At 42.9% G+C, this 17,853-nt stretch overlaps 1 protein-coding gene across 2 annotated transcripts in view; it reads right to left on the bottom strand.

The window, feature by feature from the left end:
* LOC143781412 (uncharacterized) overlaps positions 1 to 14,729 on the bottom strand; it is a 30,552-nt gene extending 15,823 nt beyond the window's left edge. The window contains exons 1-6 of one of the 2 annotated variants that reach the window (XM_077268008.1): positions 14,405 to 14,729; positions 13,188 to 13,243; positions 7,387 to 7,419; positions 7,157 to 7,198; positions 5,424 to 5,483; positions 552 to 638 (exon numbers count right to left, since the gene is read on the bottom strand). In XM_077268008.1, the coding sequence (XP_077124123.1) occupies positions 552 to 638; positions 5,424 to 5,483; positions 7,157 to 7,198; positions 7,387 to 7,418 (221 nt within the window). In that variant the 5' untranslated portion in view covers position 7,419; positions 13,188 to 13,243; positions 14,405 to 14,729. Of the gene's footprint in view, positions 1 to 551; positions 639 to 5,423; positions 5,484 to 7,156; positions 7,199 to 7,386; positions 7,420 to 13,187; positions 13,722 to 14,404 lie in introns of those variants that run through there. The other variant, XM_077268007.1, reaches the window with a different exon arrangement.
* Between the last annotated feature and the right edge of the window lie 3,124 nt (positions 14,730 to 17,853).

Below are 17,853 nucleotides of genomic sequence, written 5' to 3'. Positions count from 1 at the left end.
GATTTTTTATTTTAATTCTTTTTTTTTTTTTTACCAATTATATGGTGCCCAATCCGTGGAGGAGAGTCTCCTCTCCTCCACCCTGGGTACCAACCGCACATGATCTGCTTACTTCCCGCATCGTGGGCACAGCCACATGCGGAAAGTATGCAGATCAATGCACTCCTAGGTGTGCGGAATCCCCGCAATTCCGCAAATTTAATGAACATGTTGCTTTTTTTTCCACGATGCAATTTTTTCGCAGAAGAAATGCGGAATACACTTTAAATAATGGGAGGCATATGTAAGCGTTTTTTTTGCCTTTTTTATCACGTTTTTATAGCGAAAAATACTGAACGTGTGCACATGGCCTCAATACGGCATCCAAAGCGCCTGAAATAAAACCATACAGCTCTGGTTAGAAGAAATGATGCTTAGGAAGCCTACGGATAAAGTCCTCTGCCTGTATACAGCTGCTATAGATGGATCCTTGAGTATCTTTTTCCGGGAGACTCGGGGATGTTCTGGGAGTGTTGGCGAGAAAGTTTTAACCTCACTATCTCTCTACTTACGATTCCTTGTCCTCACTGCTCTCTGCTTCCTCCACTTCCTCCACTTCCTCCACTTCCTCCTCTTCCTCCTCTTCCTCCTCTTCCTCACTATTGGATATATAACAGACTCTGTTTATCAACTCTCATAAACTACCAGTGTTACAATCACTTATTTTATACAATATATTTTTCTCAAAAATTTACAGTTTTTATTCCATGGTCGATGTTATCCTCCAGTTGCCAACCAGTGGCAGAATGAAGGCTGAAATTTATGGTGGACTGTGTATGGAGGACATAAATGGTTTCATGAACCTCCCAGGTAAGATCCATGAAAATAGCTCTAAGAAAAAGTGTCAGGGCCTCTCACAGCAACCAATCAGATCATTGCTCTTATTTTAACCCCTTAATCCCATATGACCTACTAACCCATCAAGGTGACCTGGGACTTAATTTCCAGTGACGGGATAGTACGTCATATGCGATCGGCCGCGCTCACGGGGGGAGCGCGGCCGATCGCGGCCGGGTGTCAGCTGACTATCGCAGCTGACATCCGGTACTATGTGCCAGGAGCGGTCACGGACCGCTCCTGGCACATTAACCCCCGGGGCACACTGCGATCAAACATGATCGCAGCATTGCGGAGGCATAGGGAAGCATCGTGCAGGGAGGGGGCTCCCTACGGGCTTCCCTGAGACGATCGGTACAAGGCGATGTACTCACCTTGTACCGAGCGTCTCCTCCCTGCAGGCCCCGGATCCAAAATGGCCACGGGGCTACTACCGGGTCCTGCAGGGAGGTGGCTTACAAGCGCCTGCTCAGAGCACACAGTGCTCTGCAAAGTGTCAGATCAGCGATCTGTCACTATAAAGTGATGTCCTCCCCCTGGGACAATGTGATAATGTAAAAAAAAAAAAAATGTTCACATGTGTGTAAAAAATAATAAAATAAATTCCTAAATAAAGAAAACAAATCTATATATTGTTCCCATAAATACATTTCTTTATCTAAATAAAAAAATCAAACAATAAAAGTACACATATTTAGTATCACCGCGTCCGTAACGACCCGACCTATAAAACTGTCCCACTAGTTAACCCCTTCAGTGAACACCGTAAAAAAAAAAAAAAAAAAAAGGCACAAAACACTGCTTTATTATCATACCACAGAACAAAAAGTGGAATAACACGCGATCAAAAGGACGGATATAAATAAACATGGTACCGCTGAAAACGTCATCTTGTCTTGCAAAAAAATGAGCCGCCATACAGCATCATCAGCGAAAAAGTAAAAAAGCTATAGTCCTCAGAATAAAGCGATGCAAAAATAATTATTTTTTCTATAAAATAGTTTATCGTATAAAAGCGCCAATACATTAAAAAAAATATATAAATGAGGTATCGCTGTAATCGCACCGACCCGAAGAATAAAACTGCTTTATCAATTTTACCAAACATGGAACGGTATAAACGCCCCCCACAAAAGAAATTCATGAATAGCTGGTTTTTGGTCATTCTGCCTCACAAAAATCGGACTAAAAAGCGATCAAAAAATGTCACATGCCCAAAAATTTTACCAATAAAAACGTCAACTCGTCCCGCAAAAAACAAGATCTCACATGACTCTGTGGACCAAAATATGGAAAAATTATAGCTCTCAAAATGCGGAGACACACAAACTATTTTTTTGCAATTAAAAGCGTCTTTTTGTGTGTGACAGCTGCCAATCATAAAAATCCACTAAAAAAAGGCTATAAAAGTAAATCAAACCCCCCTTCATCACCCCCTTAGTTAGGGAAAAATAATAAAATAAAAAAAATGTATTTCCATTATCCCATTAGGGTTAGGGTTGGGGATAGGGTTGGGGATAGGGTTAGGGCTACAGTTAGGGTCGGGGCTAAAGTTAGGGTTAGGGCTGGGGCTAAAGTTAGGGTTAGGGGTGTGTTGGAGTTAGGGGTGTAGTTAGTGTTTGGGATTAAGGGTGTGTTGGGGTTAGGGTTGTGGTTGGGATTAGGGTTAGGGGTGTGTTTGGGTTAGGGTTTCAGTTACAATTGGGGGTTTCCACTGTTTAGGCACATCAGGGCTCTCCAAACGCGACATGGCGTCCAATCTCAATTCCAGCCAATTCTGCGTTGAAAAAGTAAAACAGTGCTCCTTCCCTTCCGAGCTCTCCCGTGCGCCCAAACAGGGATTTACCACAACATATGGTTATCAGCGTACTCAGGACAAATTGGACAACAACTTTTGGGGTCCAATTTCTCTTGTTACCCTTGGGAAAATAAAAATTTGCGGGGCTAAAAAAAATTTTTGAGGGAAAAAATGTTTTTCTATTTTCACGGCTCTGCGTTATAAACTGTAGTGAAAGTTCTCACAACACATCTAGATAAGTTCCTTGGGTGGTCTAGTTTCCAATATGGGGTCAATTGTGGGGGGTTTCCACTGTTTGGGTACATCAGGGACTCTGCAAATGCAACGTGACGCCTGCAGACCAATCCATCTAAGTCTGCATTCCAAATGGCGCTCATTCCCTTTCGAGCTCTGTCATGCGCCTAAACGGTGGTTCCCCCCACATATGGGGTATCGGCATACTCAGGAGAAATTGGACCCCAAACGTTGTTGTCCAATTTGTCCTGTTACCCTTGGGAAAATACAAAACTGGGGGCTAAAAAATAATTTTTGTTGAAAAAAATATGATTTTTTATTTTCACGACTCTGCGTTATAAACTGCAGTGAAACACTTGGGGGTTCAAAGTTCTCACAACACATCTAGATAAGTTCCTTGGGGGGTCTAGTTTCCAATATGGGGTCACTTGTGGGGGGTTTCTACTGTTTAGGTACATCAGGGGCTCTGCAAATGTAACGTGACGCCTGCAGACCAATCCATCTGAGTCTGCATTCCATATGGCGCCCTTTCCCTTCCGAGCTCTGCTATGCGCCCAAACGATGGTTCCCCCCCCCCCCCCACATATAGGGTATTCGCGTACTCAGGACAAATTGGACAACAACTTTTAGGGTCCAATTTCTCCTGTTACCCTTGGGAAAATACAAAACTGGGGGCTAAAAAAAAAAATTTTGTGGCAAAAAAAAGAATTTTTATTTTCACAGCTCTGCGTTATAAACTGTAGTGAAACACTTGGAGGTTCAAAGCTCTCACAACACATCTAGATAAGTTCCTTAGGGTGTCTACTTTCCAAAATAGTGTCACTTGTGGGAGGTTTCAATGTTTAGGCACATCAGGGGCTCTCCAAACGCAGCATGGTGTCCCATCTCAATTCCAGTCAATTTTGCATTGAAAAGTCAAACGGCGTTCCTTCCCTTTCGAGCTCTTCCATGCGCCCAAACAGTGGTTTACCCCCACATATGGAGTATCAGCATACTCAGGACAAATTACACAACAACTTTTGGGGTACAATTTCTTCTGGTACCCTGGGGAAAATAAAAAATTGGGCACGAAAACTTCATTTTTGTGAAAAAATATTATTTTTTATTCTTACGGCTCTACATTATAAACTTCTGTGAAGCACTTGGTGGGTCAAAGTGCTCACCACACATCTACATAAGTTCCTTAGGGGGTCTACTTTCCAAAATGGTGTCACTTGTGGGGGGTTTCATTGTTTAGGCACATCAGTGGCTCTCCAAACGCAGCATGGCGTCCCATCTCAATTCCTGTCAATTTTGCATTGAAAAGTCAAATAGCGCTCCTTCCCTTCTGAGCTCTGCCATGCACCCAAATAGTGGTTTACCCCCACATATGGGGTATCGGCGTTCTCAGGACAAATTGTAAAACATGTTTTGGAGTCCATTTTCTCCTGTTACCCTTGGTAAAATAAAACAAATTGGAGCTGAAGTAAATTTTTGGTGAAAAAAAGTTAAATGTTCATTCTTTTTTTAAACATTCCAAAAATTCCTGTGAAACACCTGAAGGGTTAATAAACTTCTTGAATGTGGTTTTGAGCACCTTGAGGGGTGCAGTTTTTAGAATGGTGTCACACTTGGTTATTTTCTATCATATAGACTGCTCAAAATGACTTCAAATGTAATGTGGTCCCTAAAAAAAATGAGAATTTGCTGGTCAATTTTTAACCCTTATAACTCCCTAACAGAAAATAAATTTGGTTCCAAAATTGTGCTGATGTAAAGTAGACATGTGGGAAATGTTACATATTAAGTATTTTGTGTGACATATCTCTGTGATTTAAGGGCATAAAAATTCAAAGTTGGAAAATTGCAAAATTTTCACCAAATTTCCGCTTTTTTTCACAAATAAATGCCGGTAATATCAAAGAAATTTTACCACTATCATGAAGCCCAATATGTCAAGAGAAAACAATGTCAAAATCACCGGGATCCGTTGAAGCGTTCCAGAGTTATAACCTCATAAAGGGACAGTGGTCAGAATTGTAAAAATTGACCCGGTCATTAACCACCCTTGGGGCTTAAGGGGTTAAAGGAAACTGATGCTAAAACCTGGAATCTGATTGGCTCTGATGGGCCACACTGATACTTTGTCTTAGAACAGTTTTTAAACATGAGTGCCCCTGTGTCGGCTGCTGGTGGCACAGTGACAATGAGGGTATGGGCGCAGTCAGACGGCCGTAAAATAAGGACGACTGTTGCATGGGAATGCTCAGACTGGCCGGCGGCTCTCCGAACCTGAGCATGACACCATGTATTTCTATGTAACTGTCACACTAGGGCTGGGATAGCCGCCGGCCAGTCCGAGCATTGCGATGCAATCGTCATCCCTGTTATATGGCTGTCTGACTGCGCCCTATGTGAAATCCTCCTGCATTTCCTACGCTTTTTACATCGTTCCCCCTTATAGATACATTGATTATGGCAATAGATTATATGGAGGAACCTCTAATAAATATTACCGTTTATTACACCAACTTACAAAATAGTCTCCAGAGCCGGGACGCGGGAAGGTCTTATAAATCTTTTCGATTTTTTGTGCCTATAAAAGAACATACAGCTGTGGTGAGAATCTGTAGAAGGGGAAGTGCCCCAAAATGTATATCTTTACATAGAGATGTGTTTAGTGATATAATCCTGCCATGTGTTCCACATGAAGCTCCCCCTCCAGCCTGCTGTAAAACAAAGCTGCCATGAGCTGGAAAAACAAGTTTCCTTTAGGATTGAGGGGATGTACCTTTGCCAGTGGACAATAGACTTGTGACCTCATCCCCCACACCTGAGGCTGGACACACCGCTTTTAGCTGGTCACATATAAGGGACAAGACCAGCTGGTTCTCTCTTTTTTGCTGTGCCTGCATGCTGGAATGATCATGGATGGTGGATAAGTATACTCTGTACCCCCTTTTCTTACTAGGCCCTGTAACCTCTTAGGCCTTAGGGTTACTAAGCTATAGATGGGAGGGCTGATATTGTGTGCGTGATTTGTGTAATCGGGCAGTTAATTGTGGGTTTTTATATTGTGTGATATTGTTGTGATATTACTGGATATTGTGGGTTATTACTGTGTTATTGCTGGGATATCACTGTATACTGTAGTGATATTACTGTATTAGAGTTGTAGTATCCGTATATGTGTATATATATATTTATAGTCGCTAGCTTGGGTATAAATATATATGTATGTTCTAGACTGCAGACTTGTGTGTGTGTAATAAATATCCTTTATCGTTACACTGTTTTGTCTCAGTCAGTGTATAGCATAAAGGAAAGATAACGTTGAGGCATATTTAGTGTATATTAATTATTAATAGCCAAGTTCGGCGATAATAGTTGATATCGATATCGAGGTGTAAGGAGAGATCCTCCATTTGATAACTATAAATTTAGTAAGAGGAAATCCCTTCCTTTAACAGAATCATTTACACCTTGGCTCATCATTTGCAGCTTTTTTAAAATCACTTTCCTTTTTTATCTTGTGGTGTTGGTTTCTGTTTTGGCACCAAATTTTTTAGAAGCCGACAAATGAATTATCGGCTATTCTGCTATCTAGCTCTGTATGACATATAAAGATACATATATGTGTGTCACTGACATGCAGTATATATATACACCTATACTATGTGTAGATTTCTATTCTATCTATTCTATTGTAACCGGTCAGTGTGATTTTACTGTACACCGCACTGAATTAACGGCTTTTCTATAGGACACCGGTCCGTATTTCTCGCAAGTCACCCTGATGGTCCGTGTGGTGAGCGAGTTTTTCTCGCCCCCATAGACTTGCACTGGCGAGTCTCGGCCGATATACGGTGCAAATCTCAGCATGCTGCAATTTCCCTCCCAGTTAAAATACGGCTGAGGAAACAACGGATGATGGGAGCTGCCCCATAGAGTAACACTGGTCCGAGTGCCATGCGATTTCTTCTCACTTAGCACTCCTCCGTAGTCCTCTCTAGTGTGACTCCGGCCTGACCATAATTTACTCATAACCTCATTGTTATCCTATGAAGAAAAGGGATGAGGAGCAGTAAGAAGAATTCAACGTGGCCTAAATTCTTTATTATTGAAAGCAATTTTATCCTTCATATGGAAACATTGTAAATGCCCGTGATAGAGAGCAGTAATGTCATGATACCATCACTATGGAGTCCTCCCCTTATTCTACACATACAACTAATAGATGGATGTGGAGAGATGTAGTAAGATACATACTTGTATTTTGGCTTCCATGCCTTCACTGATTCAATCCATTTACTAAAGAAAAAGACAAGAAAAAAGAATGAATAATATTACTCTTACACATTCTCCAAAATAGTAGGAAGACAGATGATCCTATTGAGCCTTAATATAACCAGTGCAGACTGATAGCGAACATCTCTGCGGTGGATTATTACAGGGAGAGTCTAGGAGAATCCATGATCCCAATTACATGTTATACTTACAGGAATTCCTCCTCTTCTTGATCTGACATCATCCTATAGAAGAGTAAGGAAGACAATTAGCAATGATTGTATCAGATGATAACAGAAGATCAACGGTCACTAAAATTTACAACTTTTGCATGAAGAAAACTGGCGTAGTGTACGGCCCCTTCACATGTACGTGTGTCATCCATCTTCTCATGTACTGGAGAAGATATCCACACGTACCCAGTATAACATGTGGGACTGCTCACATGTCCGTATTTTACCGTCAGCGCTGATGACAAGAGCCAATACAGGTCTATGGGTCCATGTAAAACACGTACAGCTCACTGATGAGATACTGATGACACACTGATGGCACACTGATCAGATACTGATGGCACACTGATGAGATACTGATGGCACACTGATGAGATACTGATGGCACACTGATGGCACACTGATGAGATACTGATGAGATACTGATGGCACACTGATGAGATACTGATGGCACACTGATGGCACACTGATGAGATACTGATGGCACACTGATCAGATACTGATGGCACACTGATGAGATACTGATGGCACACTGATGAGATACTGATGGCACACTGATGAGATACTGATGGCACACTGATGAGATACTGATGAGATACTGATGAGACACTGATGAGACACTGATGGAACACTGATGGTACAGATGGCTCACTGATAGCACACTGATGGCACCGGTACCGTTTTTCCAATACCTGTTTTCTACGGACGTGTGAAGGGGGCCTAAGGGCTCATACTCATTTGCAAAAAAAACGGACGAGTGCAATCCGATAAAAAATCGGATTGCACTCTGACCAATGTTATTCAATGGGATACATCTCATCTGCGACTTTTTTCTCAGCTGAAATTGGACTGAGAAAAAAATCGTAGCATGCTGTGATTTGCTGCGTATCTTGGACGAGACTCGCCAATGCAAGGCAAGGGGTGCGAGAAAAAAACACTCAGCACTCCCACCATGCGAGTGCTGTCCGTTTTTTACGCACCAGTGTCCTTTGAAAAGCCGGTAACTCATGTGCTGCATACAGTAAAATCACACTGACAGGTTAGAATAGAATGGAAATATACACATAGGATACATATATACCGTATATACACATGTCAGTGACACATATTATTTATATATATATTTATATAGCGACAGTATATATATATTATATATATATATATATATATATATATATATATATATATATATATATATATATATATATATATATATATATATATATATATACTAGCTGTACTACCCGGCTTCGCCCGGGTTAATGACTGCTGTTAGCAAAATAGAATGTGTTAACAAAAATTTATTCTGCACACAAAAACCACAAAACAAATAGATAGAAATGTAATCATTAAAAGGCAAAAACTAAGCTAATAGAAGCATTTCTTAACATATATTAGCTTTGTTATACTGAGAATGTCTTTGTTGCCTATATTAACCAATCAGAGCTCAGATTAATTAACTGTAGCAAAATAGAAGCTGAGCTGTGATTGGTTGCTATTGGCAGCCTGATAAATCCCCAGCCAACAGGAAGCCCTCCCCCCTGGCAGTATATATTAGCTCACACATACACATAATAGACAGGTCATGTGACTGACAGCTGCCGGATTCCTATATGGTACATTTGTTGCTCTTGTAGTTTGTCTGCTTATTAATCAGATTTTTATTTTTGAAGGATACTACCAGACTTCTGTGTGTTTTAGGGCGAGTTTCATGTGTCAAGTTGTGTGTGTTGAGTTGCGTGTGGCGACATGCATGTAGCGACTTTTGTGAGATGAGTTTTGTGTGGCGACATGCGTGTAGCGACTTTTTGTGTGTCGAGTTGCATGTGACAGGTTAGTGTAGCAAGTTGTGTGCAGCAAGTTTTGCGCATGGCGAGTTTTGCGCGTGGCGATTTTTATGTGTGGTGCCTTTTGAGTATGTGCAAGTTTTGTGTGAGGCAACTTTTGCATGTGTTGCAACTTTTGTGCATGTGGCAATTTTTCCGCGTGTGCAAGTTTTGCGTGTGGCGAGTTTTGCATATGGCGAGTTTTGCATGTGGAGAGTTTTGCGCGTGGCGAGTTTTGAGCGGCGACTTTTGTGTTTCGACTTTTATGTGGCGAGTTTGGTGTATGTGTGGTGAAATGTGCGCTGAGGGTGGTATATGTGTTCGAGCACGTGGTAGTGTGTGGCGCATTTTGTGTGTGTGTTCATATCCCCGTGGTGGTGTGGTGATTATCCCATGTCGGGGCCCCACCTTAGCAACTGTACAGTATATATTCTTTGGCGCCATCGCTGTCATTCTTTAAGTCCCCCTTGTTCACATCTGGCAGCTGTTAATTTGCCTCCAACACTTTTCCTTTCATTTTTTCCCCATTATGTAGATAGGGGCAAAATTGTTTGGTGAATTGGAAAGCGCGGGGTTAAAATTTCACCTCACAACATAGCCTATGACGCTCTCGGTCCAGACGTGTGACTGTGCAAAATTTTGTGGCTGTAGCTGCGACGGTTCAGATGCCAATCTCAGACACACACACATACATACACACGTTCAGCTTTATATATATATATATATATATATATATATATATATGTATATATATATAAAATATTTCATAGAGAGATAGATAGAAGGCTAGCCGGTAATTAATTCTAGTGATTTTACAGAAGCCGACAGGATAGAAGACATGGTTTACATAGAGTAAACAGATGCAGAATAGGTAGATATATACTGTAGATGTCAGTGACCAATCCAATTAGTAGTGTGTGTGTGTGTGCGCAAATTAGGGGACATGTATGTACCGTATTTTTCCAACTATAAGACGCACTTTTTCCCCAAAAAAATTGTGAGGAAAATGGGGGGTGCGTCTTATAGTTGGAACGCAGGCTTACCGGCATTGTGGCGGCGACAGAGGTGTGGGGATGATGTGGCACGGTGAGCGGTATGGCGTGAGCAGGGTCCCGTCCACATTTGAGGCGAATCTGCGGCCCGGTATTGAAGGAGAGCAGCAGAGCTGGGTGAGTTACGGTTTTCTCGGTGGCGGCGGCCATCTTCGTGAGGCCGCGCGTGCGCAGATTGAGTTTTCTGCTTCCTGGGGCTTCAGGAAAATGGCCGCGGGAGGCCGCGCGTGCGCAGATGGAGATCGTGGCGGCCATTTTCCTGAAGCCGAGTTCACAGATTGAGATCTCGGCTTCAGGAAAATGGCCACCGCGATCTCCATCTGCGCACGCGCGGACTCCCGCGGCCATTTTTCTGAAGCCCTGGGAAGCAGAGTACTGAATCTGCGCACGCGTGGCCTCAGAAAGATGGCCGCCGCCACCGGGAAAACCGTAACTCACCCAGCTCTGCTGCTCTCCTTTAATACCGGGCCGCGGATTCACCTCAAATGTGGGAGGGACCCTGGCGGCCGCCGCCACCTGAGGAAGTGACCGCACATCTGCCGCCGCCACAGCACTGCCGCAACCTCCCCATGGACACCAGGCCATGGCGTCGCCCACCTAAGCAGGATGGGACCCTGCTCAGGTGCACGCCGTTCCGCCCACCGCACCTCAGCATCACCTCACCTCTGCCACCACCATGCCTCCTGTGACCCTGCTCTGCCACTGCCTGCCCTCAGGTAAGAGATCTTAAATTCGGACAATAAGACGGACCCCCATCTTATAAAAAAATCCTTTTTTCTGCAATTTTCACCCCAAACATATCCATTACTAATCCTATAGTTGTTACATGTTAAATAAAGACACAGCCAGAATAAAGTTTTTTAATTAAATAGAACGTCAACTCTTGGACATTCTGTGGTGCAACGTGATGTTGGTGGATGGAATGAGACATCATGTCCCAGATGTGTTCAATCGGATTCAGGTCTGGGGAACGGGCAGGCCAGTACATAGCTTCAATGCCTTCATCTTGCAGGAACTGCTGACACACTCCAGCCACATGAGGTCTGGCATTGTCCTGCATTAGGAGGAGCCCAGGGCCAACCGCACCACATATGGTCTCACAAGAGGTCTGAGGATCTCATCTCGGTACCTAATGGCAGTCAGGCTACCTCTGGTGAGCACATGGAGGGCTGTGCGGCCCTCCAAAGAAATGCCACCCCACACCATTACTGATCCACTGCCAAACCGGTCATGCTGAAGGATGGTGCAGGCAGCAGATCATTCTCCACGGCATCTCCAGACTCTGTTACGTCTATCGCATGTGCTCAGTGTGAACCTGCTTTCATCTGTGAAGAGCACAGGGCGCCAGTGGCGAATTTGTCAATCCTAGTATTCTGTGGCAAATGCCAAGCGTCCTGCACGGTGTTGGGCTGTGAGCACAACACCCATCTGTGGACGTCGGGCACTCAGACCATCCTCATGGAGTCGGTTTGTAACCTTTTGTGCAGACACATGCACATTTGTGGCCTGCTGGAGGTCATTTTGCAGGGTTCTGGCAGTGCTCCTCCTATTCCTCCTTGCACAAAGTCTGAAGTAGCGGTCCTGCTGCTGGGTTGTTGCCCTCCTACGGCCCCCTCCACGTCTCCTGGTGTACTGGCCTGTCTCCTGGTAGCGCCTCCAGCCTCTGGACTACGCTGACAGACAGCAAACCTTGCCACAGCTCGCATTGATATGCCATCCTGGATGAGCTGCACTACCTGAGCCACTTGTGTGTTTTGTAGAGTCCGTCTCATGCTACCACGAGTGTGAAAGCACAACCAACATTCAAAAGTGACCAAAACATCAGCCAGAAAGCATTGGTACTGAGATGTGGTTTGATTTTCTTGGAGTTATATTCTGTTGTTTATATATATGTGTGTGTTTTTGATGAATATTTCCTTTGAAAATGATGTGTAAATGACAGAGAACTCCTATATGTAAAAGCGCATATTAAAACCGCATTGCAATCGGATGTAAATCGGATGCTAGATGTGAAAATCGCATTGTACTCGCATGACACTCGTCTGCTTTTTCGGTCCAGATATCGGAACCTTTCTTTTGTCCCATATGGTTATGAGTGCTAAGATGAATTTTACCCTATGACTGAATTTCCAAAAATGTGGACACTACAAATCTGCCACATCTGAATTGGCATGAGGCCACGTTCACACATTCATTATGTGGTCAGTATTTTACATCAGAATGGAACAATCAGATGAATATTATAATAGAACCACGTCACCACTTCTGTATTTTTCACTCATTCCTGATTTTGTCTTACAAATCCTGATGTAAAATACTGAACATGTGACCGTGGCCTTAGGCTACTGCTCGGCAGTAATACAGAGTCACCTGCCATTCTCCTTACATGGAGCTTCAGGCTACGTCCCCACGGTCAGTAATTGGCAGCCCTTTGGACTCATCACATGTTCGCTCCGTCCAAAGCGCTGACCGGCTTTTGAACGCAGGGGATTCTGCATGTGTTCATTGAACCGAGCGGAATCGCCGTGTCCTATACATTGGACGGATGGCATTTATCTTGCAGAGACTGAGTGTTTCCGCAAGATAAATAGACATGCTGCGGTCTAGAAAGACGCGCCGTATGTCCGTCTCTGCAGGGAAGCCAGAGGTGTCCGTGCACGCATAGTGGAGATGAGATTTCTTGAAATCCCATCCACTATGCTGTAACATCTGGCCGCTGCGGGCTGGACTCTGCGGAGGTATGCAGCGTTCAACCCGCAGCGTTTACTGACCGTGGGAACATACCCTGAATGTTTCCTTGTGGGAAGCAGAATTGCAGGAGATTATGGATGACATGGAAGGTGACTCCGAGAGGCCCCAGTCTATCAGACAAATTGCAGATTTAGGATAAGTAAGCATTTACCTTATTCTCCTCTTTTTTAATGCTTTTTTATTCTCCTCTTAAAATGCTCAGGTTCACTACAATAATAAAAGGATAGAAAAAAAACCAATGTTAGCAGACGTTGTATTTCATTCCTATTTGGATATTTGTGAAGAAGTAAAGGGGGATCAGTCGGTTACCGACACCTCGGCTCATTAAATAAAGATTCACTTTTTAAAGGGAACAAGAATCTATAAGGACGGGTAAGTGACGTCCTGACATTACAGGGTTAATACCTACAGAGTGAGGAGAAACGAACAGAACATAATAAAGGACATAGAAAGAGGCCAATACAAAGTTATCTCACACTTCACTGCCAACTGCTTCCCTCTAGTGAGTGTCCCCTCGGCAGTTACCGTGATGTCACCGTGTGATGTCATCACTCGCCCTGGATTACTAATCATCAGTAATAACAGGAACCATCGGAAGGGACAAAAACCTGCAACCAATCCCGTATCTGGGAAATGGTGATTGAAGGGAATGTGCAGGATTACAAAAACATAACTGCTTTCTTCCAAAAACAGCGCCACTCCTATCCTGTGTGTGGCATTGTAACTCTGCGTCATAGCAGTGAGCAGAGCTGGACTGTAATACTACACACAGCCAACAGACAGGTGTGGCGCTGGTTTTCGAAGAAACAAAGCAGAATTTTTCAAATCTTGTACAACCCTCTTAGATTCTTTACCTTAAGCCGAAACCTTATATCAGAGATATCAATGTAATTATCCAAATATCAAGCAAATATTCACTTCACAGAGGAAGAGGACAGGAGCACTAGTGCCACCCATCGGAGGTAGCAATGCTAAAAGTGAATATCGACCCTTTAATGAGCCGCGGCACATGACTCAGGATAGGAAGCTCCATTTACTGACAAGTGTTTCGGGTGCTTTGCTTCCTATCAGTGCAAACCTACTGCCAATAGGGGGCACTAGAGCTCCTGTCCTCTTCACCTAAACGGGCAACTTGCATCTTATAATTCCCAGAGCAGCACTGGCCTATAAGTCTCCTTACACCAACTGGGCCCCTTCACGAGGAACAACTTGATCTCCTGCACTCTCTAAACATTAAAGGGCCACTGTCACCCCCCTCCAGCCGTTATAAACTAAAAGAGCCACTTGTGCAGCAGTAATGCTGCATTCTAACAAGGTGGCTCTTTTAGTTTTAGGTTCAAGTATACCCCAAATAAAGCGTTTTTATACTTAGCCACAATTCCTGTCTCTAGCCAGGGAGGCGGGTCCTCACTCCCCAGCTTGGCCAGCTCCTCTGCCGTCACTCCAATCTTCCTGCGCTTTCGGCGCCGCCCCCTCAGCGCTGTTATCGTTTCAAAACCGGCGCCTGCGCTGTGTACTGGTGTCCTGCGCAGACGCAGTAAGCTCTGGCCGTCTGACGTCCCAGCCAGGCTTGCACACTGCGCCTGCGCGGGCATCGCGGCCAGCCACCTTTGGAATCCCCGCCCCGTACTGTGTTATGCATTATTATTACTGCTGCACAAGGTGGCTCTTTTAGTTTATAACGGCTGGAGGGGGTGACAGTGGCCCTTTAAGTAACTGGTAAAAAATAAAGATTTATGGAAATGATGATAAATTCTTAATTATGAGTTATCTTTACATTGCTCTGCATTGTACCCACGTATGGATGCTGGATACAAAGACAGAAGGCCGGTTGCATGAATGACACATTTTGCTCATTAGTGAAATAAAAGTTCAGATATTATTAGAGAATGAGGGAAATGAGGAGAGGAAGTCACAGACACGAGGGATAGGACAGGACATAAACCAGCAGATAATGGAAGGCTCCTCACCCTGCGCTAGCTGGAGCTCTCTGAGGATTCCGCTCGCCAGTTGCCGAGTCACCGTCACAACATTCCGTGACCTCATAATCGACAATCACCTGCAGCCAATGCCCTGTACATGGAATGGGCTTCTGTCCTCTTATGGACACAGCGGACTTTGGCCTTAAAGGGGTTCTCCGAGACACGGAATAAAAGAAATAATACACATTACAAAATGGAACATTTTTCTAAATACCTTTATTTAGCCAAAAGGTATGCTTTATCTAGTGATCTCTGTCAGAAAGCTGAAAACAATTGTCAGGCCGCCAAATTCAGACTGTTTCAACTCTGCAAGGAAAAAAATTTACCATACCATATATTTTTTTGCACATCTCTTCAAATATATTTCATAAGGGGCAAAAAAATATATAAAAAAATGAAGTGACAACACAAAATGAATTATCATAAATACAATTTTTTATTAGTTCATACAACAAACAGTACGATATTAAAATTCAGAGGCAAGGTACTGGAAAAACAGAGGTTACTCTATATACTGACCATCCCATTACATAGATAGTAATTACATACAAAGTCTTTTAATATATATATAATATATGTTCAACTGTCCATCTGGTGTACATACAAAAATAAAGTAATAAAGTGTCTAGTGCCATAATTTGTAGGTATAAGAATACCTTAACTATGTATGAGCACTAGATGGCGCTGTTGTTTTATTGTTACAAATTGCTATATAAACCTTTTATTACAATGAAACCTTACGGAAATGCTGATCGTTATTGTTAGGTATTGCTGGTGTTCTCTATATCCCACCTAGGTTACAGTGATATATACGGTAAAGCATACTTTCTATTGATAACATTAGTAGTGTGGAATATGCAAAAAAAGAGGGGATATGAGATGGTTTACTGTATGTAATCGTGTCTCATATCCTGTCGGGTTTGTGCAGGAGAAATGAAAAGCCGGCAATTGAATTACCGACTTTTCACAGATATCGCGCTGAATGAAATATAAATACAGAATATATATATATGTCTCAATGACATATATATATATACTGTATATATGTTTTCCCGAACATTTGAGCACATAAATCCATTAGATGTCGGTTTTGCAAGCTTGCGAGAAAATCTCGGCATACGGATGCCATACGGATGTCACACGGATCATTTGATGCGAGGAAATCGCATCCTCGCACTGCACACGGATCACTGTTTTTGAAACATTTGTGCGATTCTCGGCCGTGAAAAACGGACCGTTTTTTTATACGTTAAGTGTGTCCCCGGCCTAAGTCTCACTATAGCTGCTTGAGGTCTAAAACGGAAAATGCTCCCCCTAGTGGTCAATATATATATTTGTAAGAAAATATATAATATTTTTCATATAGAAATGTTTGCAAACAGTGCAAACATTGCATTAGTACATTTTATTTACTATTTTAAGCTTAATTTCACAAAAAAACAAACTACAAGAAAACTGGTGGCACCTTCCCTTTAAGGTATTCTTATACCTACAAATTATAGCACTAGACACTTTATTACTTTATTTTTGTATGTACACCAGATGGACAGTTGAACATATATATATTAAAAGACTTTGTATGTAATTACTATCTATGTAATGGGATGGTCAGTATATAGAGTAACCTCTGTTTTTACAGTACCTTGCCTCTGAATTTTAATATCGTACTGTTTGTTGTATGAATTAATAGAAAATTGTATTTATGATAATTCATTTTGTGTTGTCACTTCAATTTTTTATATATTTTTTGCCCCTTATGAAATATATTTGAAGGGATGTGCAAAAAAAATATGGTAGGGTTTCATGTATCTGAAGTGATGCCCGTATTGATGGGCCAATAATTTAGTTGTAAGGACTTTTTGTCTTGAAGGAAAAAAATAAGCAAAGTGTGCACAAGATCTCAGAAATGTCATTCACTTTGCTGCGACAGTAAGATTCTCAGCTATTCACAGCAAAAATGTCGTGTGCACCTTCCCTTACACTGTAACAAATAGCGTGTATTTAATAGTGTGTGTATATAGTGTCTGACCAAAATCAAACACTGTGAGCTACTTATACAGCTGCTATATAGTGGCTTGCAAAAGTATACACCCCCTATTTTGTTGCATTACAACTTTTGTTTAAATATTTTTGTAATCTGATTGGTGTGTGATGCATCAGCACTAAATAGTCTAAGTTGGTGAAGTGAAGTGAGAGAAATATAGGCCTAAATGATATTTATGGGATCAAATAACCTACAATTGTCATGTGCATATGTCTTCACCCCCTCTGTGATGAAGCCCCTAAAAATTCGGTGCAAACAATTACCTTCAAAAGTCACATGCTTATTGAATGAAGTCCACCTGTGTGCAGTCTAAGGGCTCTTTTGTAAGGAGTTAAAAGCACCAGAAGAGTCTGGGGGCGGTTACCTTCTCGGCTCTGTGCCCGGAACCTTTGAGCTGTGCCGCAGGTTCCCTAGGGGAGAGACTTGTAGACTGGGACACGAGGGAAGCAGCCAGAGAGCGGGAAAGGGACGCATGCAGGAGAGAGAGCAGCGTGCAGAGCAGCGTGCAGAGCCGGGTGCAGCTGCGCTCCAGAAGAGAGAGAGAAAGAGACTGCCCAGAAAGACTGCATCTTATAGAGACTGCCCAGAAAGACTGCATCTTGTAGAGACTGCCCAGAAAGACTGCATCTTGTAGAGACTGCCCAGAAAGACTGCATCTTGTAGAGACTGCCCAGAAAGACTGCATCCAGTGAGTACTTAAAGCGGACTCTGCTGTGACTTTAGGGGGGCGCTTTGAGACCCGTTGAGAGACTACTACACCCTGGCCGCTGACTCCTGGTACAGAGACTTAA

Source organism: Ranitomeya variabilis, chromosome 6 (assembly GCF_051348905.1).
Source record: "Ranitomeya variabilis isolate aRanVar5 chromosome 6, aRanVar5.hap1, whole genome shotgun sequence".
Lineage (NCBI taxonomy): Eukaryota > Metazoa > Chordata > Amphibia > Anura > Dendrobatidae > Ranitomeya > Ranitomeya variabilis.
Note: the sequence above shows the minus strand (reverse complement) of the source record. Positions and strands in the feature narration are given on the sequence as shown.